The sequence below is a fragment of the Hemibagrus wyckioides genome, linkage group LG22 (assembly GCF_019097595.1).
Source record: "Hemibagrus wyckioides isolate EC202008001 linkage group LG22, SWU_Hwy_1.0, whole genome shotgun sequence".
Taxonomy (NCBI): Eukaryota; Metazoa; Chordata; class Actinopteri; order Siluriformes; family Bagridae; genus Hemibagrus; species Hemibagrus wyckioides.
This window is the reverse complement of record NC_080731.1, coordinates 3,495,741-3,511,650: the sequence shown is the minus strand read 5'-3', so window position 1 is coordinate 3,511,650 and position 15,910 is coordinate 3,495,741. Positions and strand designations below refer to the sequence as shown.

The 15,910-nt window shown below is 40.5% G+C and overlaps 1 protein-coding gene across 2 annotated transcripts in view; it reads left to right on the top strand.

Annotated features, from left to right (window-relative positions):
- Nucleotides 1-15,910, top strand: part of susd2 (sushi domain containing 2) — a 40,324-nt gene that overhangs the window by 9,694 nt on the left and 14,720 nt on the right. For both annotated transcript variants that reach the window (XM_058375616.1, XM_058375615.1), the window contains 3 exons: nt 535-783; nt 4,186-4,464; nt 7,595-7,771. In XM_058375616.1, the coding sequence (XP_058231599.1) occupies nt 535-783; nt 4,186-4,464; nt 7,595-7,771 (705 nt within the window). The remainder of the gene's footprint in view (nt 1-534; nt 784-4,185; nt 4,465-7,594; nt 7,772-15,910) is intronic.

Here is a 15,910-nt window from a genome sequence, read left to right as displayed (position 1 = left end):
TGATTCTGGAACATTCATAAGGTTGTGTATTGGATGTGTACTTGTTCTCGAACATTCCTAAGCTTGAGTATTGGTTCTAGAACATTATCTAGAACATTTATGTTGGCAATTAGAAACTAGTGAATCGGCTCCAGAACATTTCAAAATCCTTGCTGTGTGTTGGTTCTAGAGTAACATACAGCATGGTTCCAAGGCCGCTTTAGAACATTCACTATGTTGTGTATTGGTTCTAGAATGTTTCAACACCTGGAGCCTGGGTTGAGCTTTAACTGTGCTTGATTGCATCTTGATTCTAGAACATTCTTTATAGAACAGAAGCTCAATTCTAGGGTATTAACATTCCCAAGGCATGCTGAATATTGGATCTAGAACACTGCTTTTGAGTATTGGTTCTACAACATTTGTGGACCATGTTGTGTAATGGTTCTAGAACATTCCTATGGCATGCTGACTTAAAAAAAACATTTCAAATGCCAATCTGTGTATTATTTCTGGAACATTCCTGAATGCATATCTTTGCCCTGTGCTTCGTAGGTGTGTTCGTGTTCTCGGCGGTACCCCAGAACGTCACGGTGATGTTCCCCTCAGGCGCAGGAGTCGAGGTCAGAGGTCGCGGAGGGGTCATGACCCTGACTGTTTTACTGCCGCAGGAGTTTAAGGAGCAGACGCTGGGCCTGCTGGGGAAGATGAACGACGACCCTGAAGACGATTTGACCTCCAGCAACGGAACGGTTGTAGCAGTAGACAGCGGCCCTCAGGACATTTTCACTTTCGGAGCAGGATGTGAGTCTTTTTATTAATAAATTAAATTCAGCTCTTATACTGAGGGAAGTGTGGTGTATCCTAATGCTAAAGCATGTAACTCCGGGTCTAATAATAATATCAGGCTAGAACCTTATGGAGAATATTTTGGCAGATTTAAAGCTTGTGAAATAAAAAAAATAACTTCTTCTAGAACATTCCTGTATTTGGGTAATTGCTGTGTATTGGTTCTAGAACATTCCTTACCTTAAGTGTTGGCTGTGGGTTGGTTCTAGAACATTCCTACATTTGAGTATTGGCTTTGTGCTTGTTCCAGAACATCCCCAAGCTTGTGTATTGGTTGTGTATTGGTTCTAGAAAATTCCTTAGCTGGAGTTTTGGCTGTGTGTTAGTTCTGGTACACTCCTTAGCTTAAATGTTGTTTTTGTATTGATCCTAGAACAATCCTTAGCTCGATTATTAGTTGTGTACTTGTTCTAGAACATTCCTAAGCTTGATTGATGGCTTTGATTAGGTTCTAGGACATTCCTATATTTGGGTAATGGCTGTGTATTGGTTCTAAAACATTCCTTAGCTTAAGTGTTGGCCGTGGGTTGATTCTAGAACATTCCTATATTTGAGTATTGGTTTTGTGTTTGTTCCAGAACATTCCCAAGCCTGTGTCTTGGCTGTCTATTGGTTCTAGAACATTCCATAGCTGGAGTTTTGGCAGTGTGTTAGTTCTGGAACATTCCTTAGCTTGAGTATTGGTTTTTGTGTTGATTTTAGAACAATCCTAAGCTTGATTATAGTTTGAGTATAGTGCTTATAGTTTTGTGACATTGTGCTGTAGGAGTGAATTTTCTGCTTTGGTCGACCTTGTCAAAGTCGTGTTTTAGAAATAAGATAAAAAGTAATAAAGGGTACCTTTAAAACCTGCTCCTTTCCATGTAGGCTTGTTTTTTGTTGCTGTTGAACATTTGCAGCATTTTAACATTACGCCATTTCATTAGTTTTACAGCCTTCCTTTCTAATTGAAACTGGACATCTGCTATTAGAAATGTGAAGCATAAATTTATGACCCTGTTATTGCGTCTCAGTCCAGTCCAAAGTCTGCATATGTTCACTGCAGTTCCTCGGTTAAATTAAACTCAGCTGATGTAACGAGCATTCCAAACACTACTTCTAACATTCCTGCGGTTCTTTACGACCGTAAGCCTGAGTGCTGATTCTAAAACATTTGAAGCCATGTTGTTTATTGGCTATTAAAAGCTAGTTCATATTTTCAGTACTGGTTCCAGAACATTCTAGAATCCTTGCTGTGTGTTGTCTTTGGAAATTTTCAGGCGATGAGTTACTCTAAAACCAAGTTCCTTAGGTGGCTGTGTGTTAGCCTGAGATCAAGTATTGGCCGGTGTTGGTTGTAGAACATCCCTAAGCTTAGCCTTTGGTTATATGTTGGTTCCAGAACATTCCTTAGCTACAGTATTGGTTCTAGAACATTATCTAAAACATTTATGTTGGCTATTAAAAACTAGTGAATTGGTTCCAGAACATTTTAGAAGCCTTGCTGTGTGTTGGTTCCTTAGCTTAAGTGTTGGCTGCGTGTTAGTTCTGGAACATTCCTCAGCTTTAGTTTTTGGTTGTGCGTTGATTCTAGAACAATCCTAAGCTCGATTATTGGTTATATACTTGTTCTAGAACAATTCTAAGCTTGAGTATTGGCTGGTGTTGGTTGAAGAACATTCTTAAGCTTAGCCTTTGGTTATTTGTTTGTTCCCGAACATTCCTAAGCTTGAGTATTGGTTCTAAAACATTATCTAGAACATTTATGTTGGCGATTTAAAACTAGTTAGTTGGTTCCAGAACATTTTAGAAGCCTCTAGAGTAACACATAGCCTGGCTGAGTTGCACATCATCATAGTTCCAAGGCCGAGTTGGAGATCGGTTCTAGGAGCCTGGGCCATGCTGCTCAATGGATTTTGAACAGGATTGATTCTAGAACGTTCTTAACAACCAGGAAATTAGGTTTTAGAACATTCCTAAGATGATGATGATGTTTTTGGTTGCTCCCTACGTGTTTTAGGGGTCACCACAGCACAATTTGGCACAGGTTTTATGCCGGATGCCCTTCCTGTCGCAACCCTCCCATTTTATCCGGGCTTGGGACCGGCACTAAAAACATTCCTGAGATTCCATTTTAAGTATTTGATTTAGAACACTGGATCCACTGGAGCTTTTTGATTGCTGGTTCAAGAACGTTTGTAATAGTTCTGGAACATTCTTAAGGTATGCTGATTTAAAAAAAACGACCAAACAAACAAAAATACCCTGATGTACAAACAGTATATGGAATATTTTATTTCAAGCCTACAAAAAACATTTATGGTGTGTTTAATCTTGTTTCTTGTTTGTTTAAGTTTCTAGCTAGCATCTGTATGTACAAACAACACTCAAGATAATGAGTAAATATTGAGTAAATGAGTAAAGCAAATAATACAGCACTTATTATTCAATATTATATGCTACATTAGTCCACTAATCTTAACCAACATGAATGGCTCTGTGAATTTCTAAACACAAATAAACAAAGCAGTGATATTAGCTATAATGTAGACTGATAACTGATTATTAGCTTGTATACAATTGTTAATTATAACGACTAATTTAGCGTAGCATGCTTTTCTGACAACACGCACGTTTTTTGGATTTTGTGAAAAATACAAGACCCGTCTAAAATACACTTATATTGCCAAATGTTTTGGGACACCCCTCCAAATGATTGTTTTTCAGGGGTTGGGCTCGGCCCCTTAGTTCCAGTGAAAGGAACTCTTAATGCTTCAGCTTTATACCAAGACATTTTGGACAATTTCATGCTCCCAACTTTGTGGGAACAGTTTGGGGATGACCCCTTCCTGTTCCAACATGACTGCACACCAGTGACCAAAGCAAGGTCCATAAAGACATGGATGAGAGAGTTTGGTGTGGAGGAACTGGACTGTCCTGCACAGAGTCCTGACCTCAACCCCACAGAACACCTTTGGGATGAATTAGAACACCTGATTTGAATCATTTGGAGGGGTGTCCCAAAATTGATTAAATGAAAACAGTTATTTATAAAGGTTTGAGAGTTTTAGTCTGAGCTTTAAGGTTAAAAGGAAGTTAAAGCTGTAAATATTTAAGCTAGCTAGCTAACTAAGTTGATGCATGAAACGTTAATGCTTTTCATTTATCACAGTCTCAAATTTCCTTTTTATGTGACATCCCTAAAAGCTTAAAAAATCATCTCTAATTAGCTTGCTAGCTACTAACTTGCTAATACTAAAGAAGTGCTCATTTACATAACGAATAAAATAACACAGATGTTAAAAAATTGTGCAGCACCCTGCATGTGTTCTGTATTTGACCCTTAAACACACTCCATCTGGTCTTTCTTTCTTTCAGGGGCTGTTAAGAACGAGTCCTCTCTCTTCACCTACGACTCGGAGCAACTCCTAAACGAGTATTATTTCTCCCTGAAGCACGATCCTTCGTTCATCCCGCGGTTCACCGTGAGCGAAGACCCGTCCGACCCGCTCCTCAGTCCCACACTGAAGATGTGTGTAGGAGACGGAGCTCAGTTCTGTAAATATGACACGCTAATCACACGCAGTCTGGAGCTGGGCAACAGCACGCTACACGCCGTCCGCACTCACATGGCCACGGCGCAGGACCTACAGCCTGGTGAGGGGATGCCAGAAATACAGAGTTAAAACCCTGATCAGTGTTTACTTTAGAAATATGTTAACACAGTATAGTGGCTTTTGTAATGAGGATTGCAGAGCTTCCATTGTGCAGGACTCGCACAGGGACGCAAAAAGGTCACAAAGAGACACATACACAAATCAAGAATCACAGGCATACACATAGGGTCTCACACAGGGTCTTACACAAAGTCATAAAGGGACACACAGGGACATACACAGGGTCTCACAAAGGGATCCAGGGTCATAAAGGAACACACAGAGTCTTACACATGGTCATAAAGGGACACACACAGGGTCTCACACAGGGACACGCACAGGGCTATTAAGGGACACGCACAGGGTCACACACAGGGACACGCACAGGGTCACACACAGGGACACGCACAGGGTCACACACAGGGACACGCACAGGGCTATAAAGGGACAAACACAGGGTCATAAAGGGACACATACAGGGTCTTACACAGGGACATACACAGGGCGATAAAGGGACACTCGCAGGGTCTCACACAGGGTCTTACACAGGGTCTCACTCAGGGACACACACTGGGTCTTACACAGGGTCATAAAGGGACACATACAGGGTCTTACACAGGGACATACACAGGGCGATAAAGGGACACTCGCAGGGTCTTACACAGGGTCTCACACAGGGACATACACAGGGCTATAAAGGAACACACACAGGGTCTCACACAGGGACATACACAGTGACATACACAGGGCTATAAAGGAACACACACAGGGTCTCACACAGGGACATACACAGGGCTATAAAGGAACACACACAGGGTCTCACACAGGGACATACACAGGGACATACACAGGGCGATAAAGGGACACTCACAGGGTCTTACACAGGGTCTCACACAGGGCTATAAAGGGACACACACAGGGTCTTACACAGGGCTATAAAGGGACACTCACAGGGTCTTTCACAGGGTCTCACACAGGGACGTACACAGGGCTATAAAGGGACACACACAGGGACATACACAGGGCTATAAAGGGACACGCACAGGGTCACACACAGGGACACGCACAGGGCTATAAAGGGACACACACAGGGTCGCACACAGGGACATACACGGGCTATAAAGGGACACACACAGGGACATACACCGGCTATAAAGGGACAAACACAGGGTCTTACACAGGGACACGCACAGGGTCTCACACAGGGTCTCACTCAGGGACACACACTGGGTCTTACACAGGGTCATAAAGGGACACATACAGGGTCTTACACAGGGACATACACAGGGTGATAAAGGGACACTCGCAGGGTCTTACACAGGGTCTCACACAGGGACATACACAGGGCTATAAAGGAACACACACAGGGTCTCACACAGGGACATACACAGGGACATACACAGGGCGATAAAGGGACACTCACAGGGTCTCACACAGGGCTATAAAGGGACACACACAGGGTCTTACACAGGGCTATAAAGGGACACTCACAGGGTCTTACACAGGGACACGCACAGGGTCTCACACAGGGTCTCTTACAGGGTCTCACTCAGGGACACACACTGGGTCTTACACAGGGTCATAAAGGGACACATACAGGGTCTTACACAGGGCAATAAAGGGACACTCACAGGGTCTTACACAGGGTCTCACACAGGGACGTACACAGGGCTATAAAGGGACACACACAGGGACATACACAGGGCTATAAAGGGACACTCACAGGGTCTCACACAGGGACATACACAGGGCTATAAAGGGACACACACAGGGACATACACGGGCTATAAAGGGACACTCACAGGGTCTCACACAGGGACATACACGGGCTATAAAGGGACACTCACAGGGTCTCACACAGGGACATACACAGGGCTATAAAGGGACACACACAGGGACATACACGGGCTATAAAGGGACACACACAGGGACATACACGGGCTATAAAGGGACACTCACAGGGTCTCACACAGGGTCTCACTCAGGGACACACACTGGGTCTTACACAGGGTCATAAAGGGACACATACAGGGTCTTACACAGGGACACACACAGGGACATACATAGGGCAATAAAGGGACACTCACAGGGTCTTACACAGGGTCTCACACAGGGACGTACACAGGGCTATAAAGGGACACACAGGGACATACACAGGGCTATAAAGGGACACTCACAGGGTCTCACACAGGGACATACACAGGGCTATAAAGGGACACTCACAGGGTTTCACACAGGGACATACACAGGGACACTTGAGGGCACACTCAGCATCATAATGGGATACACAGGGACGCTTATGGTCATTAAGGGACACTTTGGGATGCTCAGGGTCATTGGGGACAGAATCAGTGCTGACGTGCCCAGAACATAAACCTTCATAACTCTCTCCTCATGTCTCTAAAACATTTCTGCACATCATATAATATAGAAACCTTCATCAGATCTGATATGATTTTAAAACCTCTGATCAGCGTTATGTTATCGTTGTTATCATTGTGTTATCGTTGTGTTATCATTGTGTTATCACACCTCAGAGATCACATCACTTTAACCTTTAACCGCTTATCTCTTATATAAACTCTATAGCTCTTCCACTGCAGACATCTGATAAAGCCTGATCTGATTCCTCTGTGAGATCTGCTCAGTCACCGATGCACCTTCCTCATGATCAGGACCATGACACACCTCATATAACAGATTACGTGTTTAATAAGTTCATTCATCTGTATTCAGGGATATCGCTGTAATTTAGAGGGTTCTTTGATTGTTCCAGGCAAAGAACCCTTACAGGTTCTTTCTAGAACCCTATTAGAAATCATTTCATTATCTAATGAACCTTTCTTTCCTTATATATGTGTGTTTTTTTTGCATTATTAATACAAGAAAACAGTCAAACCAGCCGAAAAGTTTTTAAAACCAAAGTAGTTATTCATAATAACAATAATAATAATAATAATAATATAATTATTATTATATTAATAGCAGGTTATTAACAGGTAATTAATTTAATTTTAAATAGTTTTCTTACTGATCCTCCACGCTTACACACTTTGTTTGAGAGATATGTGAGATGTGACATGTTATGGTGGTGACCTTTGACCTCAGCTCAATGTTTTTCTGACCCTCAGTGGTGTCCTGTGGCTGGTTGCAGTCACCCAGTCATGGGAAGAAAGACGGAACGATGTATTTGGAGGGGGCAAGTGTCAGATTCTCCTGTAACCATGGTTACCGTCTCTACGGCTCACAGGAGCGCGTGTGTCAGGAGGATGGACGATGGTCAGGGGAGGATACACACTGTGTTTCAGGTGAGCTGTGGAGCACTGCTTAATCTATAACATAACATAACATAACATAACATAACATAACATAACATAACATAACATAACATAACATAACATAACATAACATAATATAGGTTTATAATAATAATTATAATAATAATATTTATTAGCCAGATTTTAAACTTTATTTTTATCTTTTTTATTATTTGTATTTTTTATTAATTAATGAATTAAGTAATTAATTAAGCTATTCATTTTCTAAGTTTCTCTGTGTGTATTTATTTTAGCACTAGAGAGTGTGTGTGTGTGTGTGTGTGTGTGTGTGTGTGTGTGTTGTGGAATGTAATTCACTGGAACACACACTATGTGGCAGTGTTTACACACGCTGCTGGCTGTGTGCTCGGTGTTTCTCAGCGATTGGCTTTGGTTAGTTCTGACTTGTTTACTGTTTGACACGGCTCATTTTTGCTTGTTTATTTATTTAGCTTTGTTAATCTTGGTGCTTTTCCTTTAGTCTATGATTTAAGCAGCTAGCTTTGTGACAGTTGTTCAGTTTATCTTGAGTCACAAGTCATTCTTGTTGCATCAGTCTCATTTATTGTTTACTCTGGGTAAATTTATTTGATTTGTTTACTCTTGATAGATTTCTCTGAATTGTTTTACTCGGTAGAATTCTGTTGCTTTGTTTATTGTTTACTCTAGGTAAAGAGTGTTGCCTTGTTTATTGTTTGCTTTGGGTAAATTAATTTGATTTGTTTATCGTTTACTTTGGCTACATTTAATTGCTTTGTTTCTTATTTACACTAGAAGATATATTTATTGTTTACTCTGGGTAGATTTATTTGACTTGTTTACTGTTTACTCTGGTAGAACTCCCTTGCATTGTTTATTGTTTACTTAGTTAAGTTATTCGATTTCTGTATCTTTTACTCTGGGTAAATTTATACAATTTGTTTATTGTTTACTTTGGTTAAATTTAATCACTTTGTTTATCGTTTACTGTAGGTGAAGTTTGTTGCTTTGTTTATTGGTTATTTTGGGTAAATTTGTTTTTTTTTTTTAATTGTTTGCTGTGGGTAAATTTCCCTGCTTTGTTTATTGTTTACCTTACTGTAGGTAAATGTATTTGTTATCAAATACTTAAATTTAATTGCTTTGTTTATTGTTTACTCTTGGAGAATTCTGTTGCTTTATTTATTGTTTTCTCATATACTCTGGTTAAATTTATTCAATTTGTTTATCATTTGCTTTGGTTACATTTAATCGTTTTGTGTATTGTTTACTCCAGGAGAATTCTGTTGCTTTATTTATTGTTTACTCTGGGTAGATTTATTTGATTCGTTTACTGTTTACTTTGTAAGAAGTCTGTTGCTCTGTTTATAATATACTCTGGTTAAATTTATTCAATTTGTTTAAGGTTTGATTTGTTTATCGTTTTCTGTGGGTAAATATCTCTTCTTTGTTTATTGTTTTCTCTCAGCAAATTTCTCGACTTTGTTTATTGTTTACTTTTGGAAGAGTTTCTCTACATTGTTGATTGTTTACTTTTGAAAGAGTTGCTTATAAATCCAGCGTGATGTTTTAACACGATCAGAGTGTTGAGGCTGGTTGCGTATTTGTCGGAGTCGGAGTGCAGAAGCAGATGAGGGTGTGTTTGTGTTATGGTAATGGTTAAGCCTGCTGTCCAACCCCAGGCCTGGGAATGGGAAGCTCATGCTCTGCATATTTTAGTGTTTCCCAGATTGAACACATCTGATTCGACTCAGTTAATTAACGAGACGAGTCTGGCAAGTTAAAGCAGAGAAAATGCAAAGGTGCAGGTGCGAGAAAGCCGAGTTGTGCCAAGTTAAACAGCTTAAAGCACAGCGCTTAGCAATAGCAAGAAACGCTAGTCTTTACACATGTATGTACTGAACGGAGTGTTTATTAGGTAGAGCTATCTGACTCCTTTGATGTTCAAACTCTTCCAGATGGACATTTGTGCATTGCGCACTCTCTGGCACAGTTAGGCTTCCTTGCTAACAGCCCTTTCTACTCCATGTCAACGATGTTTGACATGATGAACATCTCAGTACCGTGATCTCGGCTGCCGAAGCAGCGAACCGCCGGGTGATGAAAAGTATGAGATGAACTGCGGTCTTTCAGATAATCCTCAGGGGTTCTAGGGGGCCTCTGCCACTAGGTGGTGGTCAAATGTCTGGAATAGTTTTACTTCAAGACTTTTCCTTCCTTACTGTTTAAAGTATATAGTCATGTTTTGTTTATTTTCTGGGAAACATTTGTTTGTACCACTTGACATGCCTCATTTCTGTTCCTTTTACCTTGTTTCCTAGGAGTAAGTCATTTTTGTAGCTTTCACTGTCGGTTATTTTTCTAACAATCTTCATCGTCATTGCTTGGTTTGTTGCTTTTATCTGGCGTATCACAAGTCTGAGTCACTGTGATAACTTTGGACTTGTCATTTTTGCTACTTTCATCTTCTTTATTGCTTTGCCATGGGTCTTGTTTCAACTTGTTTTTCCATTCTTGCTTCTATTATTGTTTGGTGTGGGTTATTTTGTTCCTTTGCCCTTGTAGTTTTTATCATTCATTCTCTCCACAGCAGTCATGACATTTACATTTAAGGCATTTGGCAGACTTACAGTTTATCTCAACTGAGTAGGCGGTTAAGGGCCTAGCAGTGGCAGCTTGGTGGACCTGGGATTCAAACTTACAACCTTCTAATCAGTAGTCCAAAGCCTTAACCACTACCACATCCCCGGTCAATCAGTTGACTCAGTTACTTGTTCAGAATCCTGACTCTTCCGACAGCGCAGTGGCTTTGCTTTCAGCTGTCATGGTTCATTATAAACAACGTCCAGCAAGTGGTCTTCTCTGAGATGGTGAATTTGTTGAACCTTCTCCTTTCACCTTCTCCACACTGGTCACTAGTACTCCTTTCTTTTCTCGGAGATTTGTTTAGGAGATGCTGACTAGCATTATGCACTGTTTAAAGGTCAACTGCAAACAGTCACTAGTTTTTCTTTTCACCAGATTTGCATGAGTACATTTCTAGAAACATCTCAAACTCCTTTCGGATACTTTATTTTATGCCACTGGTGGTTTACATTTATGGTATTTAGCAGGAGCCAAGAGCCCAACAATGGCAGGGATTTAAACCCATGACCTTCTAATCAGTAGTCCAGTGTCTTAACCACTCAGCTACAACTGCATCACTGGTGCTCAGTTTTTATTTTGCATTATTCTGAGTTTCTACAGCCAAGTAGAATGAAACTTTAGAGCTTTTTGATTGGCTGCTTTCGAAATTGACCTTTTGGTTAATGTAGGGCTGTAATCAACACCACCAGATCAGAACTTGGACTCAAGCTTGGGTAAAGACCGTGTCTTAAGGGGATTGAATCCAAATGAAAGTGAGACTGAAAACCACCAAATCCTTTTCGAAGGCCAATCCTATATGTCAACTAGCTGCCTTTTTGTGCATTGTTTACATTTCTGGCATTTGGCAGACACCCTTATCCAAAGTGACTTACAATTTATCTCATTTTATACAACTGAGCAATTAAGGGTTAAGGGTCTTGCTCAGCTTGGTGGATCTGGGAAGCAACCTTCCAATCAGTAGTCCAACACCTTAACCACTAAGCTACTGCATCCCCATGTTTGCTAAATGTTAAAAAAGAGAAAATACAACACAATCATTATTTTTTACATGCTCTCATAATTGGCAAGACCCATGACTAAGACAAAATGAACTACCAATGCAAGTAAATCTGAAACAAGTCCAAGTCAATATTAAAACATCTCAAGACCTCAAGTTATCAGACAGCTTCATGACTCTTCCACTACATTTCCTGCCGTTAATGTGTCCCATACCCTTACCACACTCCCTGAGATTTTCCAGCCCTGCTTCATAGTCCCACCATCTCTCAGGGTACAAGAAAGATACATATAAAGACTCTTCTCTGTTCTGGCACCTGGGATGAAGTGAAATGAACTTCCTCTAGAAGTCTGCACAGCTGAATCACTGGATGTCTTCACACAACATGTAAAGACTTACCTCCTTCTGAAGTACTTAAACTAGTACAGTGGAATTCTGGCATATGAATTTCATTGGTTCTGGAGGTGAGATCTTAAGGCAAAAATTCGTATTGCATACAGTATGTAAACTTTATGGCTGTTTATAAAGAACTGACCCAAGCCAAGCATTCCATGTCAAGGCTCCTCACAGGAAGTTGTGTCACCAAGCTTGGGCTAAAAATAGAACAGACCCCCCACGCCACCAATCTGTCAACAAAAAAACGCCCGAAAAATCACCTAGCTTTTGAACGCATGCTGAAGGTGACATTGGTATCGTGGGTTGACTCAAAACAGCTTTCACTGACTGAAAAAAAATCTTTTTTTTTCAAAACAAAAAAAGTTTTGAATGGTTCCTGGACTTCTTAAGGGAGGGCATTCATATGCCAAGGTTCCACCGTACTTGTACCTTTCTGTGTATTACGTCCCCACAGACTTTTAGACCTAGTGATGCAGTATCTGTATATTCAATGATAGAGATTTCTATAAATCGCTGGAGATAAGAGCATCTGCCAAATGCTGTAAACTTAAATGTAAACATTTGCTTGCTTTTATTGAAACACCACATGACCAAAATGCCCTTGTTAAAGCAACACAGTAGTTGCATATCTGCCATTTTTCGAGGCAACATAGTGTTTATCAGCTACTGTCCCGTACACCCATGTATTTATGAAATTCCACCACCACTGCAGCCACCTGGGGCAGCCCTGGGCTTTCTTATTAAGTCGAATCAGATGTGCCGCTGATGGAATTTAACAAAGAGCTGATGTGCCTCGATGAGGGGTTCTCCAACAAATGTCTGCAGGCTGTTATTCTGATATTACAGCAATCATTTTTTATGTCTCAGTTCCGCCGTCTCCATCTCCTCCAGCTCTGCTGATCTGTTTTTTTTTTTTTTCTCTGAATTTGTGTTCTTTAACCTCTGAGTTCTTCAATGTCATTAGAGCAGAACCGCACACACACACTTCCTCCGTGATACACATCTACAGGATGGTTCTGTCCCGAATCAGATCTGGAGTTTATCCGACAAACACATGAAGACACTTAGCTGAGTCACGGTTCGTCGCTCCTGACCTCTGCTGTGTTTTTAAAGGGAAGTGAAGCAAAAAAATTAAGTGGAGACCACCTGTGTGTTTCATTACTAACCTGAAAAATATTTACCATGATGTTTTACCACTTGACATAAAATTGATCAAGTACTATATGATGCTTATGAGCGTAAATATATATGTCTATCAGTCATAACATTCTGTAGACCCCCCTTGTGTCATTAAAACAGCTCTGACCGGCCAAGGCATGACCTCTGAAGGTGTGCTGTGGTATCTGACACCAGCTGATCCTTCAAGTCCTGCAAGTTGCCAGGTGTGGCCCCCATAGATCGAACTTGTTGGTCCAGTACGTCCCACAGACTCTTGAACAGATTAAGATGTGGTGAATATGGAGGTCAAGTCAACACTGTCATATTCCTCAAACTGTTCCTGAAGAATTTTTTCAGAGAGCATTATCCTATTGAAAAAGGACGCTCACATTAGGGTATATTGTTGCCGTGAGGCAGTGTACTTGGTCTGCAGCAGTATTTAGGAAGGTGCTATGTGGAAGGTGCTATTCATGTGGATGTCAAAGTTACATCCATAAATGCAGGACCCAAGGTTCATGAGGTTCCTCATCAGAGCCACCAAGCGAGTGGCTCTAACCAGGGTCATCCTGGTACCATCTCCTCCTCATGAGACCAAGCCTCCTCCATCCAATGCTCCATGGTCCAGTTCTGATTCCTATAGCAAACACTTTCACTGGTGTACAGGAGTCAGCATGGTCATATGACCTGCTCTGCAGCTACACAGCGCCATATACACCAAGCTGTGTGTTCGGGCTCCTTTTTATCTGACACTTTTCCATAAAAATCTCTATAGATATATATCATTTTTGCATGGCGTCTTCACCCAATTGGCCAAAGCTTGTTACGACTCCGTATTACACTGAACGAGTCAATATAGATTTTAACTACTTTTATAGCCGCAGGTAGAGAAAATTAATCAACACCTTCTGACCAATCAGAATCCAGAATTCCACCAGAGTGTGTTCTAATTAGAAGGTATCTCACTATATTAATGAGTGCTTTTAGGTTGGTAATTATTTGGGATTTCAAAATAAAAGTCTGCAAATTAGGGATTAAATATCATGTTGTGTAAAGAACATTTTACTTTTTTCGCATATGCACATGAGATTGAGGTTGATACGGAGTCATTAGCATTATTCCGGGGTCCTGGTAGAATTTTTTTTTGCTTTTGTTGCTCGCACAAGCTGTTGACTTTTCCTCTCGTCCTCTCTTCCTCTCGTCCCTTTGTCTCCTCTCTCTCTCCGTCTGTGACGGGTGAACCCGAGCGTCTCGTCTGTAGGCGTTTAATGATTAAAGTTCTGATTGGAAGAAAGGTGAAGTCGATCTTAGGGATTTAAGGATTTAGAGAGGGATTTATGAAAGAGGACACTAACAGGTGGGAGACAAGTCATCGTCTCTCCCTCCGTCTTTTCCTTCTGTCTCTCTTCATCTTCTTTGTTGCCTTTTCTTTTTCATAGCGATGAGGAAAAATCCTGCAAATCCTATAATTCCAGGTGTAATTATATAGCAGCTTGTTGCACACACTGATGTGGTGACATTTTAGTTGTGTTTTGTTTCGTCAAAGCTCCAACAAAAAAAGAAAAAGGAAGGAAGGAAAAATGGATGAAGAATGAAGTTGTTAAAACTTTATGATTCAAGGTGTTCAAGGCGGCTAATTCGAGAACAATGTACGCAAAATAAAATAAAATAATGTACAGATAAAGAATAAAGAATGAAAAATGGAATAATGCTAGAAGAAATCAAATGAAAGCTACCGGAACATTGGCTAAGATTTTTGTCCAGGAAACATTAGCTAAAGACTTTTGTCTGTGAAATATTATCTAAGACTTTTATCCAGTAACATTAGTTAACATTTTTGTCCAGGAAACATTAGCTGAGACTTTTGTCCAGGAAACATTAGCTAAGACTTTTGTCCAGGAAGATTAGCTAAGACTTTTGTCCAGGATGATTAGCTAAGACTTTTGTGCCGGAACATTAGTTAAGACTTTTGTCCAGGATGATTAGCTAAGACTTTTGTCCAGGATCATTAGCTAAGACTTTTGTCCAGGAAACATTAGCTAAGACTTTTGTCCAGGAACATTAGCTAAGACTTTTGTCCAGGAAGCATTAGCTAAGACTTTTGTGCAGGAAGCATTAGCTAAGACTTTTGTCCAGGAAACATTAGCTAAGACTTTTGTGCAGGAAGCATTAGCTAAGACTTTTGTCCAGGAAACATTAGCTAAGACTTTTGTCCAGGAAACATTAGTTAAGACTTTTGTCCAGGAAGCATTAGCTAAGACTTTTGTCCAGGAAACATTAGCTGAGACTTTTGTCCAGGAAACATTAGCTGAGACTTTTGTCCAGGAAACATTAGCTGAGACTTTTGTCCAGGAAGATTAGCTAAGACTTTTGTCCAGGAAGCATTAGCTAAGACTTTTGTCCAGGAAACATTAGCTAAGACTTTTGTCCAGGAAGATTAGCTAAGACTTTTGTCCAGGATGCATTAGTTAAGACTTTTGTGCAGGAAGCATTAGCTAAGACTTTTGTCCAGGAAACATTAGCTAAGACTTTTGTGCAGGAAGCATTAGCTAAGACTTTTGTGCAGGAAGCATTAGTTAAGACTTTTGTCCAGGAAGCATTAGTTAAGACTTTTGTCCAGGAACATTAGCTAAGACTTTTGTCCAGGAAGCATTAGCTAAGACTTTTGTCCAGGAAACATTAGTTAAGACTTTTGTCCAGGAACATTAGCTAAGACTTTTGTCCAGGAACATTAGCTAAGACTTTTGTCCAGGAACATTAGCTAAGACTTTTGTCCAGGAACATTAGCTAAGACTTTTGTCCAGGAACATTAGCTAAGACTTTTGTCCAGGAACATTAGCTAAGACTTTTGTCCAGGAACATTAGCTAAGACTTGCGCTATGAGGCTTTAATGAGTTTTTATTTGTTGGCTTTTGTTTTTATTGAACTTTAAAGAAACACATACCGTCGTTAATCTG